The 22,012-nt window shown below is 41.6% G+C and overlaps 1 protein-coding gene and 1 long non-coding RNA gene across 2 annotated transcripts; one reads left to right on the forward strand and one right to left on the reverse strand.

Annotated features, from left to right (window-relative positions):
• Positions 1-1,091: 1,091 nt before the first annotated feature.
• st8sia1 (ST8 alpha-N-acetyl-neuraminide alpha-2,8-sialyltransferase 1) lies at positions 1,092-14,051 on the forward strand. The gene is made up of 5 exons (XM_020092414.2): positions 1,092-2,249; positions 3,340-3,484; positions 7,297-7,406; positions 8,856-8,948; positions 9,509-14,051. The coding sequence occupies exons 1-5, from the start codon at positions 2,071-2,073 to the stop codon at positions 9,972-9,974; spliced, it is 993 nt and encodes a 330-aa protein (XP_019947973.1). The 5' UTR covers positions 1,092-2,070; the 3' UTR covers positions 9,975-14,051.
• Positions 12,780-22,012, reverse strand: LOC138406743 (uncharacterized). Its single transcript, XR_011240104.1, has 3 exons — positions 21,053-22,012; positions 20,625-20,741; positions 12,780-19,938 (listed from the first exon to the last, which is right to left on the reverse strand). It is a non-coding gene; the product is annotated as an uncharacterized lncRNA (long non-coding RNA).

Genomic DNA, 22,012 nt, shown 5'->3' on the forward strand with positions numbered 1-22,012 from the left:
TATTTAGTGCAGACAAACTCCAGCAGGGGGCGGCAGCTCCTCACATAAGGATTTCTGGCAGCAGGAGTGGAGACCAGTGATTGATTTGCAGCTTTTAATTTAACAAATGTTTAAATGTTGTTTAATCTCTTTCCAGGAGTGGTTTAAGTGACAGCAGGTCACAGAGATCTAAAAATTAATAAATACATAAATTAATAAAAACATAAAAGAATGTTTCCTCCACTTTCTTTGATATGATTCATATTTTGCAGTCGTGGCTTGTCTTACACATTTAGTTGTAGAGGGGAGATAAAAGAACCACATAACAAAACAAAGACACCAGGAAAAAGGAAAAAGGAATACACAGGAATAGAGCTAGTAAAATCCCTCTCTATAAACAGAGGCTGTGGTTGAAGAGATGCTGGCCCCTGGGCACGGGGCCACCGGGCACATTTGTTAATCCGTCCATTTTTGCACTCAAGAGGCAGAATGCCATCACAAGGCCTATAACAGTGGCTGCATTGGTTTATTACTGCAACTTCTGCTTTGCATCAGCAGCTCTTGAACGTGGAAATGTCAAATGTAAACCACAGAATGAGAGCTTCAGAGGCCTCAGTAATTATGCATGATGCCACGTTTTCACCCTCCTCAACCCTACAGAGAACAAGGGCTGGTGACACACATCTATCTGTATTCCAGTGATAGTTTTCGATGAGTCGTGAAAAGGTAATGTACAAAATATACCAGTTGATAAAATCATTACATATTTTTGTTTTTAATAATAGCAGCTCTGTCCGTCTCTTTCTTCGTTTTGGTAAAGTTTGGACTGTGACTAATGATTATTTTAAACATTGGCAGATGTGCCAATTATTTTTGTTCAATTTTTCATGAATTGTTACGTTGAAAACTGGTGTTTTTGTCATAGTTGCAGATAAAATAGATGAGAAATGGATGGAAGCCCTCAGAGGGTGATACACCTTTAAGAAGATTACGTCCCTTGAAGTAGGCGTGTCTATAAGAATTGCGGCTGCAGAAGAATTTTCTTTTGTGGACGCCCCTAGCACAGCCTCACATGTATGGAAGGCTAAGGCTGTCAAACACACGTGATTTATTTATTTTCATTGTTTAAAAACCCAAAAGCAAAATGTTAACATGATGCACACAACATGCTAAGATATTTGAATACAGTTAATTTGTTAAAAAAAACATGCAGGCATATTGCTAAGATTTATTTTTCACATGCAAATGATGTGTGTTCTAAACCATCATTGAATGAGTGGACTTCTGCTGTAACTTCCAAATATTTTATTTTTAAGGGCTTCACAAAAATGTCACAAAAGTATGTTTTGTGCTGTGTAAGAAGATAAAAAACAAAATCTTGACTTAAGGACAACAGGTGAAATAATTCAACATCATTTATAATTAATGGAAAACGATAAAAGATGTTAACATTTCATTAACGTGTTTTTTTTTTTTTTTCAAATATAAGAAACGTGGTTTTTGAACCGTTTGTCTTCCATAACACACTTGTCTGGTCGGAGGAGGGGGAGGTGGAGGAGGGGGAGGGGGAGGAGGAGGGATGCTGACCCAGGTTCAGTAGCAACCAGACCCTGCAGCAGCACGGCGGAGCACCGGGGAGAGAAATCGGAGTGTCGGGGTCCACGGTGGGACATCCGGACCACGGTGCAGCTGGGACGGGGCCCGCATGATTGCTCGCTGTCTGCGGGCTGGGATGATGCTGATGTGCGCAGAGCAGGGCGGCGGAATCCTGCAGAGCGAGAGGCACCGCGCCGCAAACCCGCAACCGTGCGTGAGACGCCGCTGCAGGGATTCGCGCTTCCCTCCATCACACCCTCACCGACAGAAACCCGGATTTCCAAACCGATGCATGAGCCACACAACCGGGTAACGGACCATACCTCTGCAACCTAATTAATACCCCACCCTGACCGCGGAATGAGGCGGGGGGCTTGCAGCGGACGGGGAGACCAGCTTTGAACCGACCCCTGCGTTCATTTCATTTTTACCGCACCTGCTTGGATGTGCACGCACCGCTGGTTCTGAGTCGTGCGACAGAGCAGAGAGGAAACGATGTTGGTGCGATGCTACCGGGGCAAGCTGTCCGTGTGGGCCGCCCTGTGCGTGCTGGTCCTCTGCTGGTTCTACATTTTCCCCGTGTACAGAGTCCCCAGCGATAAAGAGATAGTGGACGAGGTGCTGAGGAAGGGCAGAATGTGGGAGAAGAACCAGACGGGCATCGATCTGTACAGGTTCGTCTCAGGGCTCACATTTATGTCCTTTGATTCAAAGCACAGGTTCGTGAAGGGGCCCCCAGCTGTGCCTGTGTGGGTTCCTGAAGGACCCAGGCTAATTTAGGGGCCAGTAAATAACACAATTGAACAAAGGGAGAAAGGTGCAAAGATGACAACTTTTTTTCAAAATTTTTCTAGGGTAATAAAACAATATTGTTATTTATTGCTTAAGCATTGTGTAAGAACAGTGAGGAGGTATAACATATAATCTTTCTCAGATTTACATTTTTCATTTTCTGTCCATAAACCACAACTTTTGCAAAAATCTGTCTTTAACCCTAAAAGAAATAATAATAATAATGATGATGTGACTTTTGTCATGATTTATCTATATCGACCTGTACAAACTTTATTATTTCTGGCAGTATTGCCCAATCCTAGATTTAAGTTTTCTCCATTTGTGAGATTTAAAGAAATTAAGTTAAAACTATTTTATTTTGGGTTCTTGGGAGAAAGAGGCTGAAAATTAAACAAAATATTTCGTAATTCTTCTGAAAACATGTTTGAATCGATAAAAATATCACAAAATTATGATAAATACCATTTATCTAAAGGCTAACTGTTAATAAAAAGAAATGCAAACATGGCAATAACACTCTTTATTCAGTATATCATGCATATTATGTATGATCCACATAGTTGTCAGCTACAGTGGCAGTGTTATTCAAACCTTATACAGCAGAGAACACATGCAGGCAATTCAATTCTCCAGAGACGATGCCAATTAGCATCATCAGAGAAGGTGACTGTTGCAGAGCAGCCAAGGACGAGATGCTCGTTCTGACTTTTTGTTCCCATATCACAAAGTTTTTCAGAACTGCATGTTTGTACAATGGATTCTTAGGACATTGTGTGAAAAAGACAAATTTCCTTCCTGTTTCCTTCCATCTCCGGTCTGATGTGATTCAATCAAGACCTTAAATATCTGATCACTTCCTCTCATTTGCAGTCACTGACCTCACACAGTCGTAATTTAGTTACTATCCTGGCTGTTTTGTGGAATCAAATTTGTGTCAATCTTGTTTTTCCCCACATCCTGTCTGCACAGGAAGTTGTTGACAGACTGCTGCAATCCACGGAGGATGTTCGCCGTCACCAAGGAGAACTCGCCAATGGGAAAGGTCCTGTGGTACGATGGGGAGTTTTACCACTCGCACACCGTCAATAACGAGACATACCCACTCTTTGTGCAGGTAGGACAGAGAGTATAATCATGTGATAAACTTAGATATGAAAACAAGCTGTAGTACTCTCATGGTTTTTAAAATAGATTGTGGCTTTATATTTACGGTCAAAGGGGTGTGTACATGTATTTTTCGGTCAAACTTTGTGGGTCAAACTTCCCACACGATCTTCCATCACGAGACATGTGACTTTGAGGGAGACAGCTGTGCTCCTGACACTGGAACTAAAACCAGACGATAGGAAGTGATTTTTTTCAGCGCAACACTACACTGTGACTGTGGTTTTAACATGTCGATCCATAATGGAGGCAGGGAAGGAGAAGCAGAGCGCATAGACACTTGCTAAATTTGAGAGGATTAGTAGCAGTCAGTGTCCTCAGTGTGAAGACGTGGAGAAGTGAGAGGAGGAGACGCTCAGAGAGGCAACACGACTTGAGTACAGTTTAAAACATCAAGCATCTAGACGAGTCAACGTGGCCAAACCCAACCTGAAGCTGAATATCATTTAAAAAATGTTATGCCAATGGGTCCGGATGGGCCCGAGTCAGTCCGCCCTCTATTGTTAGATAAATAGAAGATACATTTTCAGAAATTTCCCAAAGTGATTCATGGATCTTAATGAAAAGACTTCGGCCTAGTGGATGTTCATTTCAAGCGGCCTACTGGACCTTATGGATTCATCAAATCACTTGTTCAACAAAGACGATTTATCCTGTTGTGTTTCTTTCCACTTATGGAATTATCTAAAACAGGGCTATATAAACAATGGGTTTAGAACTGGAGGAGGAGGATGTGCTTCAAGTTTCTCCCTTGAGTTAATCCCCCTCTTCTTTCCACACAGAGACCAGAGCATAATACAGAAATGCACCATAGTGTTTATTTATGCCCCTGTGTATATGTCTGTAACCAGATAAGAGCTGTGGGGCTATTTTAACATGGCTCCTGTGTGTGTCCGCATCAGCATAAGGGTGTTTATATGTGTTTGAGACTGGGAACAGGACAAAGTGAGAAACTCAGGTGTAGCTGCTGTTGCCGTGGTTTTTGTATCCATGGGGCAGCACGTCTCATTAACAGTCGAGTGTGGATCCCCACCTCCAATGCTGCAGATCTGTCGTCTAATTTTTGGTAAACACGATGAATATCTGACCCTAATTTGCAGGCGCAGGCTGTGCATGTTCATTCATGATGGATGGGGGAGGAGAGAGCGAGTAAATAAAGAAATGAGAATATGAAGTGAGAGGGGCTGAGCTCGGCCCCGGAATGTTTGAATGTAGAGCAGCGGGGTGAATGTAACAGGGCTTTTACATGTGAGATAGTTGTAGGTACTACTACTACTAAGTTCTGCACTGATTTTATTTGTGCTTTTGTAAAGAGACTCAGAGCGTTGGGGGGTGCTGCTAGTAACTGTCAGTCTCTGTTTCCGTTGCATTAACCTGTTGTAGTCACATGCTGCTGCATTGCACAGCTTTGCACTTCTGAGACTCTCTCCATCTACCGCTTGCCTGCAAGCATTACACGTTTTTGAAACATGGTTGCACTTGCAGAGAACCTTGTATTGTGGCCAGTTCTAGGAAGGTAACTGGTGGTTAGGTGGGACGGACAATTTTCAGACTCATGCACGTAAATACTCTTCTCCTCTTCTCAACTACCAGTGCTGTGATTACAGGTCTGAGCTCAGACAAGCAGCCAAACGACTCTAAGCCTGGCAGCAGCTACAGTATCTGGGCATCTGCCAGGGAATGTGCCAATTAGGGCTTTGACAATTAATTGTTGGTTAGTTCAGTGGCTTAAACAGTGCGTCCATATAGCTCACTGGAGTGTACTGTAGATTCATGTCATCTTTTTTTTACTGGTGTTCCCTTCATGTGCGTCTTTCTTCTGTCCCAAGTTACTTGGCTGGGATGAGGGTTTCACTTAACTTTTTTGTGGCTTCAGTGTTTTCCCTAAGTTGTAAATGTCTTTGAATCAAAGCCTCTGCCAAATAAGTAAATCTAAGTAGATTAAACAGTTTCTAACAGCATCATAAAAGCATCATGACAACAATGTTGGACTAAGTACTACAAATGTCCTCCGACTCCAGCCCAACTTCCTGGTTCCCCGCCCCTGCTCCATGGACTGTTAGCCGGTATTGTCCTCGGACTTACCCCCCCGTCACGGTCCAAAAGAGACCCTGAGGCAAAGAGAGGGATGTGCTTGTGTGTGTGTATTCTCAAATGTGTGCCCTCCAAGGGGAATAATGAGCACAATTGTTTCCGCCGTCTTGCTAATCCGTGCCACTGACTTAAATGCAGTAAAGGCTAAAAGAGAGAGCGAGGACATTTTTGACCTTGGCCTCATGAAGCATGGTTTAAGTATGTCCTCTGTAACAGAGTTAATTCTGTTCTAAGGCTTTCATTTAGATGATGACAGGGCCACGATTCACAACCAGCACACATTTCTCCCGCTTGTGTTCCAGCAGTGCAGACATGTGCAATAAGTACAATTCTTTTTTTCTTTTATATCTTTTTTTTTTTTTTACATAGAAGAACATACATGTAGGACAGTGACTGAGTTGTTCAGACAGAGCTAAATTGAGGCAAAGTTAATAGTTAAAACAGAGGAGACTAGTTGAATGTTTCAATAATCAAGAACAAAAAAACAGTGCAAGAGTAGAAGTGGTACAGAGATTAAGTGATAAAACAGTGCAAGTAGTAAGTGATACAGTGATGTGCAAAAGAGACTAGCTACGATATACAGTCTCCGAGAATAACATCTACTGATACTGAGTACCAGTCTTTATAAATTATCAATAGCAGCGGATAAATTCAATTTACAATGCAGAGGAGGAGACTAATGTAGTTGAGTTAAACAGTCAGTTGTCACAATTGTTACAAGGAGTTATTCTAAAACCTGATGGCGGATGGCAGGAATGACTTCCTGAATCTGTCCTTGTGACAGCGGAGTTGTCTGAGTCTATGTGAGAATGTGCTCCTCTGAGCCCTGAGGATGTGGTGGAGAGGGGTGGTCGGGGTTGTCCATGATGGACAGCAGTTTGTTCAGCATCCTCCTCCACCACTGTTTCCATGTTGTCCAGTTTGCAGCCGATGATTTTGTCCAGTTGCTCTTGAGAAACCTAGAGTAACAACTGATGAGTACATGTTCCACCTGAGAATGTGTAGCTAAGCAGCTAAATGTAATGGATAAATGATTGAAATAGCTGTATGTTATGAATGAACAGTTAAAAGTGTCAACTAAAAGTAATGTTTGGAGTGATAAGTTATGGTTAATGGATAAATGGTTGAAAGTAGTAAAGGATAAATGGTCCAAATAGCTCAAAGTAAACAGGGTTAAAGAAAAAATATTAGTTAAAATAGTTTACTGAAAATAGTAAACTAAAGGTAATAGATGAAATAATTAGATTAGGGTAATTCAAAAACATTAAATTAAAGATGAATTAAAGTAGACAGTATTTCAAATAATTATAGGTACAGTTAAACGGCTTAAATAGTGTTAAATAGTTAGCTGGACTAGTATCAGATTTATCTGCTGATTGGTATTTTTGAGAATAGTTTAATTCCCGCACTTAATATATAATATGTTCTCTAGGCAGAATCTGTTTCATCAGATGCAAAGTATGACCTCGACTTTTGACCTCCATCTTTCATACCTCCTCTCTGGTTTGTCCAAGCATGCAAGGATTTGAAAGGAAATGAACTGATGTCCTGAGCTTTACTGAGCACAGTCTGACTTGTGCACCTGTCTCAGAAAATATTATGTCCTCTAAGTTCACATGCTTGTGTCTGTGTGTATGCTAACAAGGCTGCATGATGTCTCCTTCCCAGGACAACCCTCTGCAGTTCCCCCTGAAGAAGTGCGCGGTGGTGGGCAACAGCGGCATCCTCCGACACAGCAAATGTGGGCGGCACATTGAACAGGCCGACTTCATTATGCGGTGAGAAATGAGGAGGGGGGTGTGTGTGCCTGAATGTGAGCGCCTCGCTGCTCCTCCAAATGTGATTCAGCTGTGCCCAAGAGAGCGGCCAAACACCATCAGTGATAATGAGAGCTGGTGTCGACTGTAGCCAAGAGAGAGAGAGAGAAAGGGACCATAAAATGGGCCATGGCGAGGGTGAGGGAGAAAAGAGGTTGCGAGGCGTGAGCAAGCAAAATGAGAAAACAGACGAAGATGAGGGAGGAAGACAAGATGAGCACAAAAGCATAAAGCAGAATAAAACCATCTGGTGGGGCGTCCGAAATATTTTGCTTCATCAAAACTAGATCCTGGATTTAAGAAATGTGGGATTTTGGAAGAATTAAACAAGAAGAGTTATTTAAAAATGTATTTGTGTTGGTTTAGAGGAGGCAGAATAAACTGAACAGAGAAATAATATCAAGAAAGAGCTGAATAGGTTTACATAGAAAATACTAAACTAAAACACATATGATTATTATAATTAAACCAGTTGATGCTAAAGGCCTCGTATAGACTGTGTATAAAGATGGACAACATGACAGCTCTTCAAAATTGAAAAACAAAAACGTATTGACACAAGATGAAACCATTTGTGTCTGGGATATTTTAGCGTCATATCTGGATAGTGGGAGGAAGTGGAGAGGCGTCATCCATCTTTACATTCAGTCTATAGTCAAACCTTGAATAGTTTTCATTATTGAAATTGGGAGTTTAAACAGAATAAATGCCACAATTGCTAAATGAAAACCGAAACATCAGGGAGTTATCCAGGACACAGAACGTTTATTGAGACAGCTGAACCTAAAAGTGAACTTATAAAAAACCAGGACTTATAAACCCAGAGGGAGGAAACAGCGAGCAGACAGCCACATTTTTAGCTATTGCAAAAAAGATCCTGTCGCAGATGTTCTTCATTTCCTGCATCTGCTGAACGCACAGAGCTCTTAAGTGACAAACAGCATCAGGCTTATATGAGCAATTATTCCAGAATGATTGTAATTTGCTCCCTTAGACATGTTATGTTGGAAAACATGAAATGTAAATTTAGTCTATTGTAATTCATATTATTAGAGAAGCTGTGACACTTTCTGTGGCCTGAGTTACAACTGGTAATTGTCCTGAGTGATCTGATAACAGTGATCTGATTTCCTCTGCACAGCAGGATGTACAACCACAATGGTCAGTCGCCTTTTTTAAACCTCCTACATTTGGTTTTAAAAAAGATTTGTCCTTTCAAATGGGATTCTCTGGCTTTGTCCTCAAAATCTCTCAAATTTTGCACAAACAAGGAATTCATCAAACCTTGAGTATTGGATTTTTATCTTCTTCTTGTGATTTATTGGCGTAGGAAGGGCTTGGCTGTCTCCTGCAGGTTTTACATATACAATGCATTTGGTCTTTGCAAACATATATGTTTTGTTCCTTCAGGTGTAACCTTCCGCCACTCTCAAAGGACTATGTGGAGGATGTGGGAATCCGAACACACCTGGTAACAGCCAACCCCAGCATCATAGAGAAAAGGTGAATCCGTTTCTATTAAAACCAGCGTCTAACCACCAGCATGTTTGAGCATCTCAGCACAAATAGATGGAAAAGTTACATATTGGAATCAGTGATGTGACTCATCGATTTTCAAGAAGCAATAATTTAACTTCATACAGCACTTAAAAGCAAATGGCTTTTGAAGGCGGCGTAGGTGGGAATTGAAATATGCATTCGGATACCACAGAGTGGTTTTCATTAAAGGCATGAAGACAACACCTAAAAGAAAGATTATACAAAGAGACACATAAAAAGGATTTAAAGAGCAAAAGAGACAGAACAGAACCAAATGAAATGCAAATCAGAAGCAATTTTCTTCACTTCATGCTTCTCGCTCTAAATTGTAAAAAGGTCATTTACAGCCTGTGTCACAGTGACCCTGTTTCTGTAGCTGAACTCGTGGCAACACAGAAAATGTGCTTCCTTTGCAGACAGGCAGAAAGGGAAGAGGCAGAAGTCAACTCATGAGTCAACCAGTCGTGATTTAGACTTCTACATATAGAATAACTCTTTCTCTGTATCGCTCTGTCTCTGTTCAGATTCCAGAACCTTCTGTGGTCGAGAAAAGCCTTCGTGGACAGCATGAAAGTCTACGGCTCCAGCTACATCTACATGCCAGCGTTCTCCATGAAGCCCTGCACCGACCTGTCCCTGCGGACATATTACACCCTGGCAGACACCTCCTCCAACCTCACCATGCTCTTTGCCAACCCAGAGTTCTTGCGCACGGTGAGCAAATTCTGGAAAGCCCGAGGCGTGCACGCCAAGCGCCTCTCCACAGGGCTCTTCCTAGTCAGCCTGGCCCTGGGGCTGTGCGAGGAGGTGACGGCCTACGGCTTCTGGCCGTTCTCCATTGGCCTGGACGAGCAGCCGGTCAGCCACCACTACTACGACAACATCCTGCCCTACAAGTGGTTCCACACCATGCCCGAGGAGTTCGTCCAGCTCTGGCACCTGCACAAAAGCGGCACGCTGCGCATGAGGGTGGGACAATGCCCCCCTTAGGGATGAGGGAGCCTGAAATGATGGCAGTCAGTTGAGGTTTAGCTGGTTAAAGGATGCAGACTGAGATGTTTGGGTTGTGGATCAGCAGGAAGTGGTTGTCATGACGCAAATGGGTGCACATACAATATTTCCTCTGAGAAACCTCAGTGCTGCATCTGTGTCTATACATGTTGCTGCTGTACCCCCAAGATAATCCCTAATTATAATGAGAATGTCCTCCACCCAGACCAGCAGCATCGAACAGAGAATACACTGACACAGGCACACACACTCACACACTCACACACACACACACACACACACACACACACACACACACACTTACACCTACACATACAAACACTCTCCAAAAAAACCTCGATGAAGCTGTACTTCAACCCCTTGTCTCTGAAATCGTGTGTGTGTGTGTGCATGGATGTGTGTGTTTTTTATGGAAAGCCCCTCGACTGGGGCACAGTAAGGTGCAAGTGTGCAAGGCTGGGTGTTTGGGGGGGATGGGGTCCTTTTTTTTGTCTGCGACTGTATCTGACTGTCATACGGGGCAGCTGGAAAACCCCCCTCTGGGTCTTTGTTCAACAGAGACAGGAGGAGCGGGGGAGCAGGGGAGCAGGGGGGAATAATAAAATGCTCTTAAAGTAGAGTGGTGAAAATGCGAGGTACAAGGGAGTGATAATGGTTCCCTGCTACCTTGTAGCTTGAATAGGACTGGAGAAAAAAGAGTGACAGCGGGAGAAAGAGGGGCTGGTGTGCGTCTGAAAGGCTTTTTCTTTGCTTTCTTCTACCAAGCGCTTGATTGGCATTCTGCGGAGCCAAGTAGAGCTTTAGTTCCAAGAGGGAACCGTTAGAAAAGGAGTCTTAAATACTACGTCTCCCAGAATGTTTGGCCAAGTTGCATTTTAACCCTTCACTGAAAAGGGAAAAAGATAACACACGTTTTTTTCTTTGCCAAATGTGATTATAATTTTTATTTCAGGATTAATGTGAGTTCTTTTTTTTCATGGTCATGAAGAGAAGGGATGAAGCATTATCGGCACGTGTGAACATTTACAGCTAAAAAAACAGAAAACACTGAATCACACATACAGCAGGTACCTCACCTTTCATTCAACATCGACAATGACGGACTGTTACGATGTACGATTCACACAAGCAGGCTGTGTGGACAGAAAACAGCCTGCGTCTTTTAGAGGGGCTTCTAGAAGTCGCCTCAAGGTAACAGCACTGATCTTGCCAAGTGGCGAGCCAGGGGAACAGTGCTCTCTTTGATTCACTTCCTCACTCTGTCCTTGTGCTCTTGAAACAGCGAGACGCTCATATAAAGAGAGGTAGTGACGGAGACGGTACTCGGGGACTGGACGTCACAATGAGGCATTTTAATGGCAGATTTATGCCGGACACCTTATACGTTAAACAGTGGTTTATTTAAGCTGTTGCTGTTGTTTGAATTTCGCCTCTGTCCCCGTGCTCCATAATTGTAATTTTATTTTGGTCTCAAGGGAAAAATAACTTATGTACAGGCAGCCATGACAGATGTTTTTTTTTTTGTACTCGCAGGCCTTGCAGATGAAAAACTATGATTTTCAAAATTTTGTTTTCTTATTTAAAAGTGATAAAAATGTGACCGTGCCATATTGTCAGTAACCGCAACAAAAGACGACTCTGCATGGAAAGTGCATGGAGTGCAACCCTCCTCCGACTCAAGGTGCAAAAACATGTTGATAAGTACGTGTTTTATATACGTTTATCCGCCTTCCTGCCTGTTAAAGCCAATGAGGTCCATTGATCTGAGGACATGTCCAACGTCGATCCTGCTCTTAAATGTGTCCCTGACTTTAAAGTTGAATTAACTTGGGCTACATCCACACGACTACTTTTCTCGTTGGAAAGTGCATCAACTGTGCTACGGAAACGCTGCTGGCCCCATTTTAGTTTGAAAGCTCCAGGGATGACTTTAAGTCTGGACGGGCAGACACGGAGACGTCTGGAAACAATGATGTAGATGATGCTGATTGGTTCTTTTCAGTCATGACGTATCGTTCGCTCCTGCCACAGGAGCCCCCTTCTGGTAGATTAGCTTTAGTCTTTAGCCTTTGAGACACTGGCATATGTATACCCAGAGCATGTGAGCCGTCACACGATACACGTTTCAGGCCTGTTAGTAGGGGCGAGGATTAAAACTGACACAGAGCCAAAATGCTCCTGTTGACAGATATTGTTGTTTAGTTTCAAAATAAAACATAGTGGTATGGATGTAGCCCCATAAGTGAACATAAAACTGCTGGACCAAGTTAATGAAGTGAAACAAAATCAAATAACTTCCAGTCCAATTGCACATGTCAAACTTTTTTTTTTTTGTACTGTGATGTAAAATTGTTTTGCACCTTTTATTTGTTTTTCCTCTCCTGCCCAGTATTGTGAATGAACGAGTTGTGACATAGTGTGACATTTTAAGTAAGCATGATGATTTTTAAATGTGTATGTGCTTTTTGGTACACAGATCTATTTTCATTATGTTCGGATTCTCGCCCTCATTCCATCCCACGTGATGACAGAAGAGCCACAGTGAAGCTGGGATTTCTTATCTGAAGGGGGATGAATCTGTGATGAAAAGTCTTTTAGATTAGTTTTAAAGCTTAGTTCATTCTTTAACAGTTGACATGTTCGAACACTACTTGACAAGTCTAAACAGATGACATATGAGGCTCCTGTGCTCTTCCTGCTGTGACCTGCACAACTTAAATTCACATATCAAGTGCAGCTCGAGCGTTTTAATTAACATTTTTAACAGTTTCTGTTACTGATCCAGCTGTGGAAGAAGAACATCAGCAACCAGGGGCAACATAACATCCACAATTTGTTACGTTCCAGTCACAGGTTTCATGTAAAGCGCCGTAGAGCGTGAGGCCGCAGGGTGACTAGTTAGTTAGTCTGGTCATGGAGGTGTCACATGTTTGATCTGCTGTAGCATATGATCAGCCGCACTGTCTTTGAGACCCTCCATTCCTACATGATTACAATGTGAGACCTGCTGCTGTTTCATATCAAACGTTACGTTCTGCAGCCATATCTCACCTCATGATGATTAAAGTGTTCTACTCTTAAGTTCCTGTTGTTCATGCTTACGCCTCAGTGCAGGTTTAACACAGCTGAGTCTGGATTCACCCACATAAAGACGTTGCAAACTGAATTTGAAGTGGGTCAAATAGGGAAATCAAATAGACTTTGGTGTTTGATTTTAGCCTGAAGAAACTACTGAATGCCACAGCCTGTCCGTGTGAATTTCATGCAGCTTTTTTCCAACTAGACTCAGTAGAGCTCATATTTGTGCCAAGGATCAACAGTTCACTGGATTTTTATCAAGATCTCTCGTAGAAAAATGGCCCATTTTCAATGTTAAATAAAATGGAAAAACGTTGATTGAATCCACTTCAAAAGTTACTGGGTTCTTCCTACTGCACCCTTACACCAGGTTTCATCCAAAACACCATAGACAAACAAACTGCAGTTAAAATATTATCACTTGGTGGTAAATATGTAATGGAAAGAAAAATGTCTCTATTAATAAATATATTTACAGTACTATACCGAGGGCGGCCTAGAGAACCCCCCCAATAATTCAATATTAGGCATATTTCATGTTAAAACACATCCCTGCTTATTGATCTGTACAGGCTGAGTTGTTGTTACGCAACAAATTAGGTTAAAACAGTTTGACCCATTTTTTATCAATACCAGTTATACCTTTAACCAACTTTTCTACACAATGAGTGATGTTATGGGAAGTTTGGCTCATTAAACAAAATGTGCTTCTTTTTTTTTGCTTAATTGCAATTGTTACAAAAAGATGGAACAAAAGGTTTGAAGGTATCTCAGTTTGTCGACTCCTCGGCTCTTTGAATTCCTGTGGTGTGAACGACGCTGCCTGAGCATGTTAGCATTAAATCTGAACTGCAGTTCAAAATGGACTAAACCAATTGTTATGTGCCAGTTAAATTGTGAAGGACGAACAAGACAAAAACCGAATGAAAACAATCATATCTATGTACAATAAATAAAAGAAGGAAAATGTAATGTCAACACTTGGTTTTCTTAAAGATGTTTTTGTGTGGGAGGGTTTTATGCACTCATGGTTTGATATATTTAGATTTATGGCCCCACGATGTTTGACATTCTTACGTATCAGCGCATGAATTTCTTTGCAGTGTTGTGATTTGCTTCTTATAGCACTTCTGTGCTTTCCATTTGCGTGGGTTAGCGAGAATGTTGCTGCCTGTACAGTCTGTTGTGTGGTTATGAATGTTTCTGGTCCCAGGGAATGGCTTCAGTAAAACCATCTGCTCGCCGCAGCCCCGTCTGCATGGCCTGTTTTATGGGCCATGAATTTTTAAAAACATGTCAGCATAAGATGCACAACTGTCTCCCAGTCCATCCTCACGTTTGCTGTATTTATAATCAAGGCCCTGATTTGTCATGTCTGGTGTGGAGAGATACCTAAGACGATGGAGTGTGTTAACGATGATGGAGATTTAATTACTGAGGTTGAAGAGTAAATGGATGAGAGTGTACTTATGTGTGCGAACATGTGTGTGCGTGTTCGTGTGTGTTACTTGTACAGGAACGGCTCTGCCTTTAGGGAATTCTACTACATTTAGCCGCTCTAGCAGCACCTCTGCCAAATTTAATAAACTGAAGTGACATTTTTGGACTTCCCAGAGGATGAATGAAAATACTTCGGTAATACTTCAGCTTCTAGAAGGTGGATTGGCACAAAATGTTAGATATTCATACATTGTACCCAGAGGATGACTCGTAATTACTCTTCCTCTGACATTTCTGGTCTTTATTGAAGTTTCCTGACGTTTTGATGGATTGCAGTGAAGGTGAGACATTCATATTCTCTCTGAGGGGGATTATTAAAAATGTAGGTGATAACTTCCTTCTTCTATCACCTTTCTTACTTAATCCTCTCCGTCCCTTTAGGAGCATCCACAATCAACCATCTGTCATTTTCTGTTGAGTTATCTCTCACCTTTTGCAGACGCTAGACGAGGAGTGTAGCCGACTCAGAGCTTCACTTTTTTTTGCCGAGTTGACGTCTTATTTCTATTTTTGCCACTCGAGCAACCCACCCATAGAAAGAAGCAAATGTTGAGACAAACTCTCCCACACACACATGTACATGGAGGAGGATTGGGGCCACTGTGGGGGGAAAAAAAAGTGAGTTCTGACTTTTTTCTCAGTATTCTGATTTTAATCTCAGAATTTTGACTTTATTCTCAGAATTCGGATTTTAATCTCAGAATTCAGATTTTCTACGCACGGACCTCAGTGAGTTAACAAACTTGTAACATAGATCATATCTGCAGCCATTTCTTTGAAAAAAGTCAGAATTCTGAGTTTAAAATCAGAACTCACTTTTTTTTCCACAGTGGCCCTAAATCCTCTTCCGTACACATGCACACTGTGTCTGCACTATTAAAGCTTATAATAGCAAACCATGTTCCCAGAGCCCAGGAATCTACAAATAAACCTGGATATAGGGGGGTGGGGGTGTAAATACTATTTTGGACAAACAGATCACCTCCTCTAAGTCTGTAATGAAGGACTCACTGAGTGGCTGTCTGGCCATGTCTGGTTTTGTTGATGGTACCTCTGATTCTCTGAGCAGGGAACTCGTCTTTGGATCCATCTAAAAACACTTCATTCAGGCCGTATAGACCCCGCCCACACTGACGTTTACCAATGGAACACATTAGGGCCTGGAAGTGAAACTGTCTTTCTTCTTCACCAACTCTTACTCACAACACATATCTCTACATATACAGAGACAGTGGCATGTAAATACACTGGAGATGATTTGTATCACAAGTTGAGAGGGATGGAAGTTTATATGTGTTTATACAGATGTTGTACATTTGACTTTAGGTCACAAACTGAAATGTCATAACAGTGGCAGACGTCCCTGAGGGCCAAAACAGTATTTAGGAAAACAAACACAACATTTCACAAAAGGCAACATGTGAGGAAACACAACAACATTTTCAAATTTCTCAAAAAGACAAACAATTCATAAGAACAACAACATGTGACAAAACAAATTGTAAAAAAACAACAACATAATCCCGTTACTCAGAATGTTTGTAATGTTTTGAGAAAGTATATTTCGGCTGTCTTTCAAAAAGTAAATTTCCTAATTAACACAACAACATCTCAGAAAACAAAAGTGGTATGAAACAAAACAACGAGCTGTCGTAAAATGCAAAAACAAATCATGTTACAAAGGTTGGGAGTCATTTTATGTATTTCACAAATGGCAAACGGATTTCGTATATATTTCACAAAATACAATCACAATTATGTTGCATTTCATGAAATTATGTGTTTGTGATTTAAAAAAAATGTAAATTAGCTTCTAACCCTTGTTTTATTGTAGTCAAAGCCTCAGAGGGAACATGTTCTGAACAACCTGAGTAATGTCACGTAGGAAGGTTGGACATCTGGTCAACAGATCTGATGACGTCTGTAGACTTGCAGTCTGAATGGATTCCCCTAGTCAGCACCATTTAGCATTGTGTCTCAGCTGCTTAGATATTTTTGGCTGTTTGATCAGGTTTAGATATCATAATAAGAAGTGCACTGCTGCATGCGTGCAAGTACACACTCGTATACGCACATACTGTATCACTGAAAGGTTTCCCTCCCTTGTCGTCCATCCCTCTTGAATACAAGTGATATTTATAGAAGATGGGAGAGGAGATATTAAAACAGTGTTTCTGCTGTGCCACTTCAGTGTTCTCAGCTTATGTAAATGTATCCCTCAGTGCAAGATCTGCGGTGAGCTGCCAAAGAGGACTTGTGCTTTCAAGAGTGTAGACAATAGCAACTGAGCTGTGATTATTCATCCGTACAGCGGGTCATCTTTGAAACAAGCTGGTACTCTGCAACCACAGTGTTAAACAAGGGTCAGTTTCTTGAAATAAGGGGGCTTGTGGCTTCTCATTCAATCAGTTTTCAGAAAATTACACTTTAGTCAAGAAAATTGTTGCACGAAAACATGATTAAAAAAAGAATTCAACACCTCCACCAACTGTTGCCCACTTTAAACACAAATAACATATCAAGTACATGTCAGGGAGGTAGGTTCTGCACATATGTTTGTACTTTGACATTTCCTTCATTGTCCAACGTTATTGATCCAGGATCATTGCTCTAATCCATCTATATAATAAAATACATAATTATACAAATGAAATAAATTAAATAGCTTCTTCTTAATGACTTATCGATCTTTTCATTTTCCATATATTTTCATCTATATTCAATTCTCTCTGCAGACAACCCCCTCCTTCATATGCACAAACGGGCCTGAATTCTCCAGCAACCTGAAAATGCACAGGAGGGAAGCAGAGGGGAAGAGAGGCCACTGGGAGAAATGTAAATGTAAACATGTTTCTCCAACGGTGCTCGTTGTCAAGTCTCATTACAACCAGCACCAGGCCCCCTGGGCCAATTACAGCACGGGGCTGTGCTCCCAAAAGCTGTGGGATTGGCCCATCGCTAGAAACCCCCTCCCTAGAGTTGATATTATGAGGGAATAATAAGGGAGACTGCTGGGAGGTGAGCAGAACAAAGGAATGTTTCAATTAGTGAACAGACAGAGTTAAAGGCATTGGAACATATTTCTAGTAGCTTCTTTGAATACATCTTAGGTATGAAGAATTAGAAATATTAGAAACACTTTCAAAATGATCACGTCATGATTCCGCCCCGATGTTGAACCTTTTAAAGACTTCTTTAATTTGAGTTCTTCATTTCCTGTTTTATGTTGAAGCTTCCTTCCTTGTTTGTCTCTTTCTTTCTCCACTTCCTGTATTTGTTCCATGTGTTTCCTCATCGTTTGCTCAGCACTCACGACCTCCACTGTTCATCCCAGAAATTATTCCTCACGTTTTTTTTACCATGCTTTTAGACTTTTTAGAAACCACTACCTTTCTTACTACCATAACCAAGTCGAGTTTATGACTTAGTTTTATCTTTGTGCATTTCTGCATGTGGGCGCTCATCTTGCTCTGAACGAGACGCAAAGCCCTTCAGTGGCAAAGCAGAAGAAGACGTGACATACAACAATGGATTCTTCACCACTATAGCATTGTCATATAATGGGTTAGTTACATATTGAGGAAATTCCCTTGTGGGTTATATCAGGGAGTACAGGGAAATAACGGTTGTTTCGATTTTGGGGGGTTTGACAGAAGAATGTTGTTTCTGCTTAGAAGAAAAACACAAAAAAGAAGATGTTACCAGAGGGAGCTATCATCTAGCTCTCTCCCTAGGATGTGCCATTTCTTCCCTTACCCCAATCCATAATGTATCACACAGCCAACAGGGAGTCAGCAGAAAGCATCTGAGGTTTTTTCCAAAGGACGGAGCTTTAATGTGGAGATGTGAGTGTGACAGGAGCGGAAAAAAACATTTTTAGAGGCTGCAGTGCAACTTTAGCCACTTATAGATTGAGCTGATTGAGCAGATTAAGCTGATTGAGCAGAGATGTAAATGGATCAAATCACAACATGTAATGTCAAAGGGATTTCTCACAGTGACAAACCCATTAATGATTTACTAAAATCATTAACATTCATCAGAAAGCTTTTTCTAATGGTTATTTATATGAGCTCACATCTTTATATTTTGTCTCTTTCTACCACAGTGAGACGAAATGCAGTCACTGAAATACAAATCCATCTTTACTGGCTAATCAATGTGCCACACTCCAAGCCGGAGTGAGAGGAAGGAGAATTGGCTACAGTTGGGGTGGGCAACCTTTTGTCAAGGGCCTTTTTTTATCATTCTTCAAGGGCAACACTATATTCTTGAACACATATATCTCTTCAGTATGATGGCAAGGTGTTGGTGGTGCCAAATCAGTTATGGTTGACAAAGACAGAAGGTTCTCCCTCGAAACAAACTCGGCAGTGATCCTGCACACAAAAGTACAGGGCTGGTCCCAAACAAATCTAGTGTGTTGTGGTTTGCTGCTTCCACTTCCTGCAACCCACACCGCAGCACAGTATCTACACAATCTGCATAGCAAATGCAAAGATCTGGGGAATCCAGCAGCATTATAAATAAGAGCAATGGTTTCTATATTACATAAGAGGGAGAGTACAGAGTGCCTCTCAGAAACTTTTTAATATTGGATGAAAACCTGACCGACAGGGACTGTAGTTTGAGTCTACAAATGTTATCGCTCAAGCTCGAAACACATAATTAGACTCTGTCATTTTATAAAAAATGGTTCATTATGTTGTTGGTGCAAGCAGCCAATGACTCCATTTGGTTGGTGAGCAACATTTTTCAGCAAATGTTTCATGACATTTTGAAGCCCTTTAGTAGTCATGGTAATGGCTGGTGAAAACAGGAAAAAAACAGAAAGTCAGGTTAAGTTGTTATAGCAACCAAGTCATCATAGGCAGAGAGTTGTGATGGATGACTTGATGAGAGTTCAGAACGTGTTGTTCGTTTCCCATTTCCAAATGCTTCCTGTCAACCGTGTCAGCGGATTTTGGTATCTGACAGTGTAGGGACAAAAGACATTTTTTCAATGACCTCTTAAACAATTGTAAGACAAGTAATAAGAGAATCACTTTGACATCCTTGTCCATTGTTTGTCTAATTATTGTCAGGTCATGGACTAATCTTCTTTGTCTCCATGTGGCAAATAGAGGGGTTTTTGGTGAAATAATGTTGTTTCTGCTGAAAAAACAAAAACAGTATTAGAGAGAAAGGGAAGATCTGTCGTCTGTTGCTCGAGCTGTCATCTAGCTGTCTCCCTGGTGACGTGCCATTTTCCCTTCATCCAATCCATATCACATAGCCAACGAGGGGGGGAGGAGAACCCTTCTGGGATGGTTTCCAAAGGACGGAGGGTAATTTGGAGATGGCCCATGCGGCCCATTTGAATGGACTAGAAGAAAAGAAGATTAAGAGGCTTCAGTGCCACTTTGGAAATTAATTAATTTGGCAGAATGAAATTCTGTGACAGTAATTCGTGGAGTGGATGGTAGGAGATATGCAAATAAATAAAAGCAATTGATCAAATCACAACATGTATCGTCAAGCAGATTTCTCATAGTGACGAAGTAATTAGCATGTGAACATAGAGCAGCATTCGGTCGCTCATTTTTGGCGTGTCATTTAATTTTGGTTAGATAACCTGCAGTATTATTTCGGACACTTGGTGGCGGTCATTAGATGCACAGGGCTGTTTAAGTAGGGGGCATGGGTGACAGGAAATGGAAGGCGCAGGTGGAGGGAGAGCAAACAGTCCTCACCAGACCAGGAACAGAGCAGCACACGACTCACAGAATTAGAAAACCTGGTACGTTCATGTCATTTACAACTGTCTCCATCTACAATGAACTAAACTGCAAATATCGAGTGGAAAATCTTTTGACTGCTAATCCCACCTGTGTGGTAATGGCAACCAAAGGAAAGGTCATAAGACACGTTGTAAGTTTCCATTGCAATCACCCTGGAAGACAATTGTAATACCCTTTCTGCTCTGTTGAGTTAAATCTAGGGAAGTCCAACATAAATCTTTTGTAACTTTAAAGTTCAAAGTGTCTGAACATTTAGTTCTCTTATTACTACCTGAGCCAGTAAGAGACAGTGGCCAAGACACAGTGATGAGTCAGACAACAAGGAGTTGGAGAGCGGTTGCAGTGATTCTTCCTCTGAACCAATCACACCGTGCTGCTCTTGCCGAACCTGTGAAATAAGTGAGAGTTGTGGCTCAAAACTAGAAATATGGAATTAGGATTGCTAATTCAATTGAGCTCCAGCATAACCCTCTTTTGGGTATGAGGGGGAAAATAAGTGTGGTTAAAAGCATTGGTAATTGGTGTGGAAATGAAAAATGTCTGAGATCTTTCCTGGCTAATCAATGATTATCTCTCTGAAGTCATAGATGGAGGAAGGACAACAGGATGCTGCAGGGGTGGGTAACCTTTTTTTCTATTAAGGCCCATTTCAGTTTAATGATATCCTCCATACTAAATTATTGAACACATCTAACTTACCTTTGTAATGCAATGGCTTGAAAAGTTTCTCTTTGGCAGAGGAGAGTGATGATAATGCTAATGGCAGATTATCATCCAGTTTAGAATATTTAGTGGCAACAATGATTTGTCTTTGTCAACGCATCAAGGAGACCAGACGGAGACACAATATACAAACGCCAACAGAGTAACATGAGCAATTGTCACCCCCGAGTCTGAAGATGTCTCCTACAGCATCACCATATATCTTCCTCTGCTTGCGTTGCCCATACTAACAGCACATCCATGAATGGTTAGAATTCACTCGCTGTTACGTCTAGGTGTCCACATCCTATTGGATAGTTAAGTTTAAATATGCGTTCCTAAATCCTCCTGTGCCTCTCTGTCTGGAACATCTGAGTTAAATATGAAAGCCCCTCAAGTAGACAGGACAATGTACTGTCTGTTGGCCCTTTATCTATAACCTGACCTTGGGCACTGCGAAGAGAGAAGGCAGTATCTGTGGAATGAGGCAGGCCACATTCTCCCAGTGGTGTACAGATGTAATTTGTGAGGATGGTCAGAAATTCCTCAACAACCATGTCCTTGGTTTAAATTTGACTCAGAAAATTAGTCACACCTTCTCTCTGTCTCTTCCAGTTATTATTTCCCCAAAGTCTTCGACACCTCTTCTTTTCTCCTCCTCTCCACGTACCGAGACTCCTTCCCCCTTGTTAAATTACTCTTGTTGATGATGCTTTCGCAGGAATCGACAGGAAACTTTTGACTTCCTCACATGCTGCCGTGACTCATAACGCCGGAGCGGGAAGGCATGTGGGGAGAGTTTAGATAAGAAAGGCAAGTGGGCTGAAAGAGTGTGGGGTCTGGATCTGACTGTGCTGGGAAGCTTTGTTCATAATTTATTTGTTCTCTAATCCCTCTCTTTCTTGTCATCCTTTATAGAAGTAGTGACGGGAATAAGAGCAAGCGTGTGTGTTGTGT

Source organism: Paralichthys olivaceus, chromosome 23 (assembly GCF_024713975.1).
Source record: "Paralichthys olivaceus isolate ysfri-2021 chromosome 23, ASM2471397v2, whole genome shotgun sequence".
Lineage (NCBI taxonomy): Eukaryota > Metazoa > Chordata > Actinopteri > Pleuronectiformes > Paralichthyidae > Paralichthys > Paralichthys olivaceus.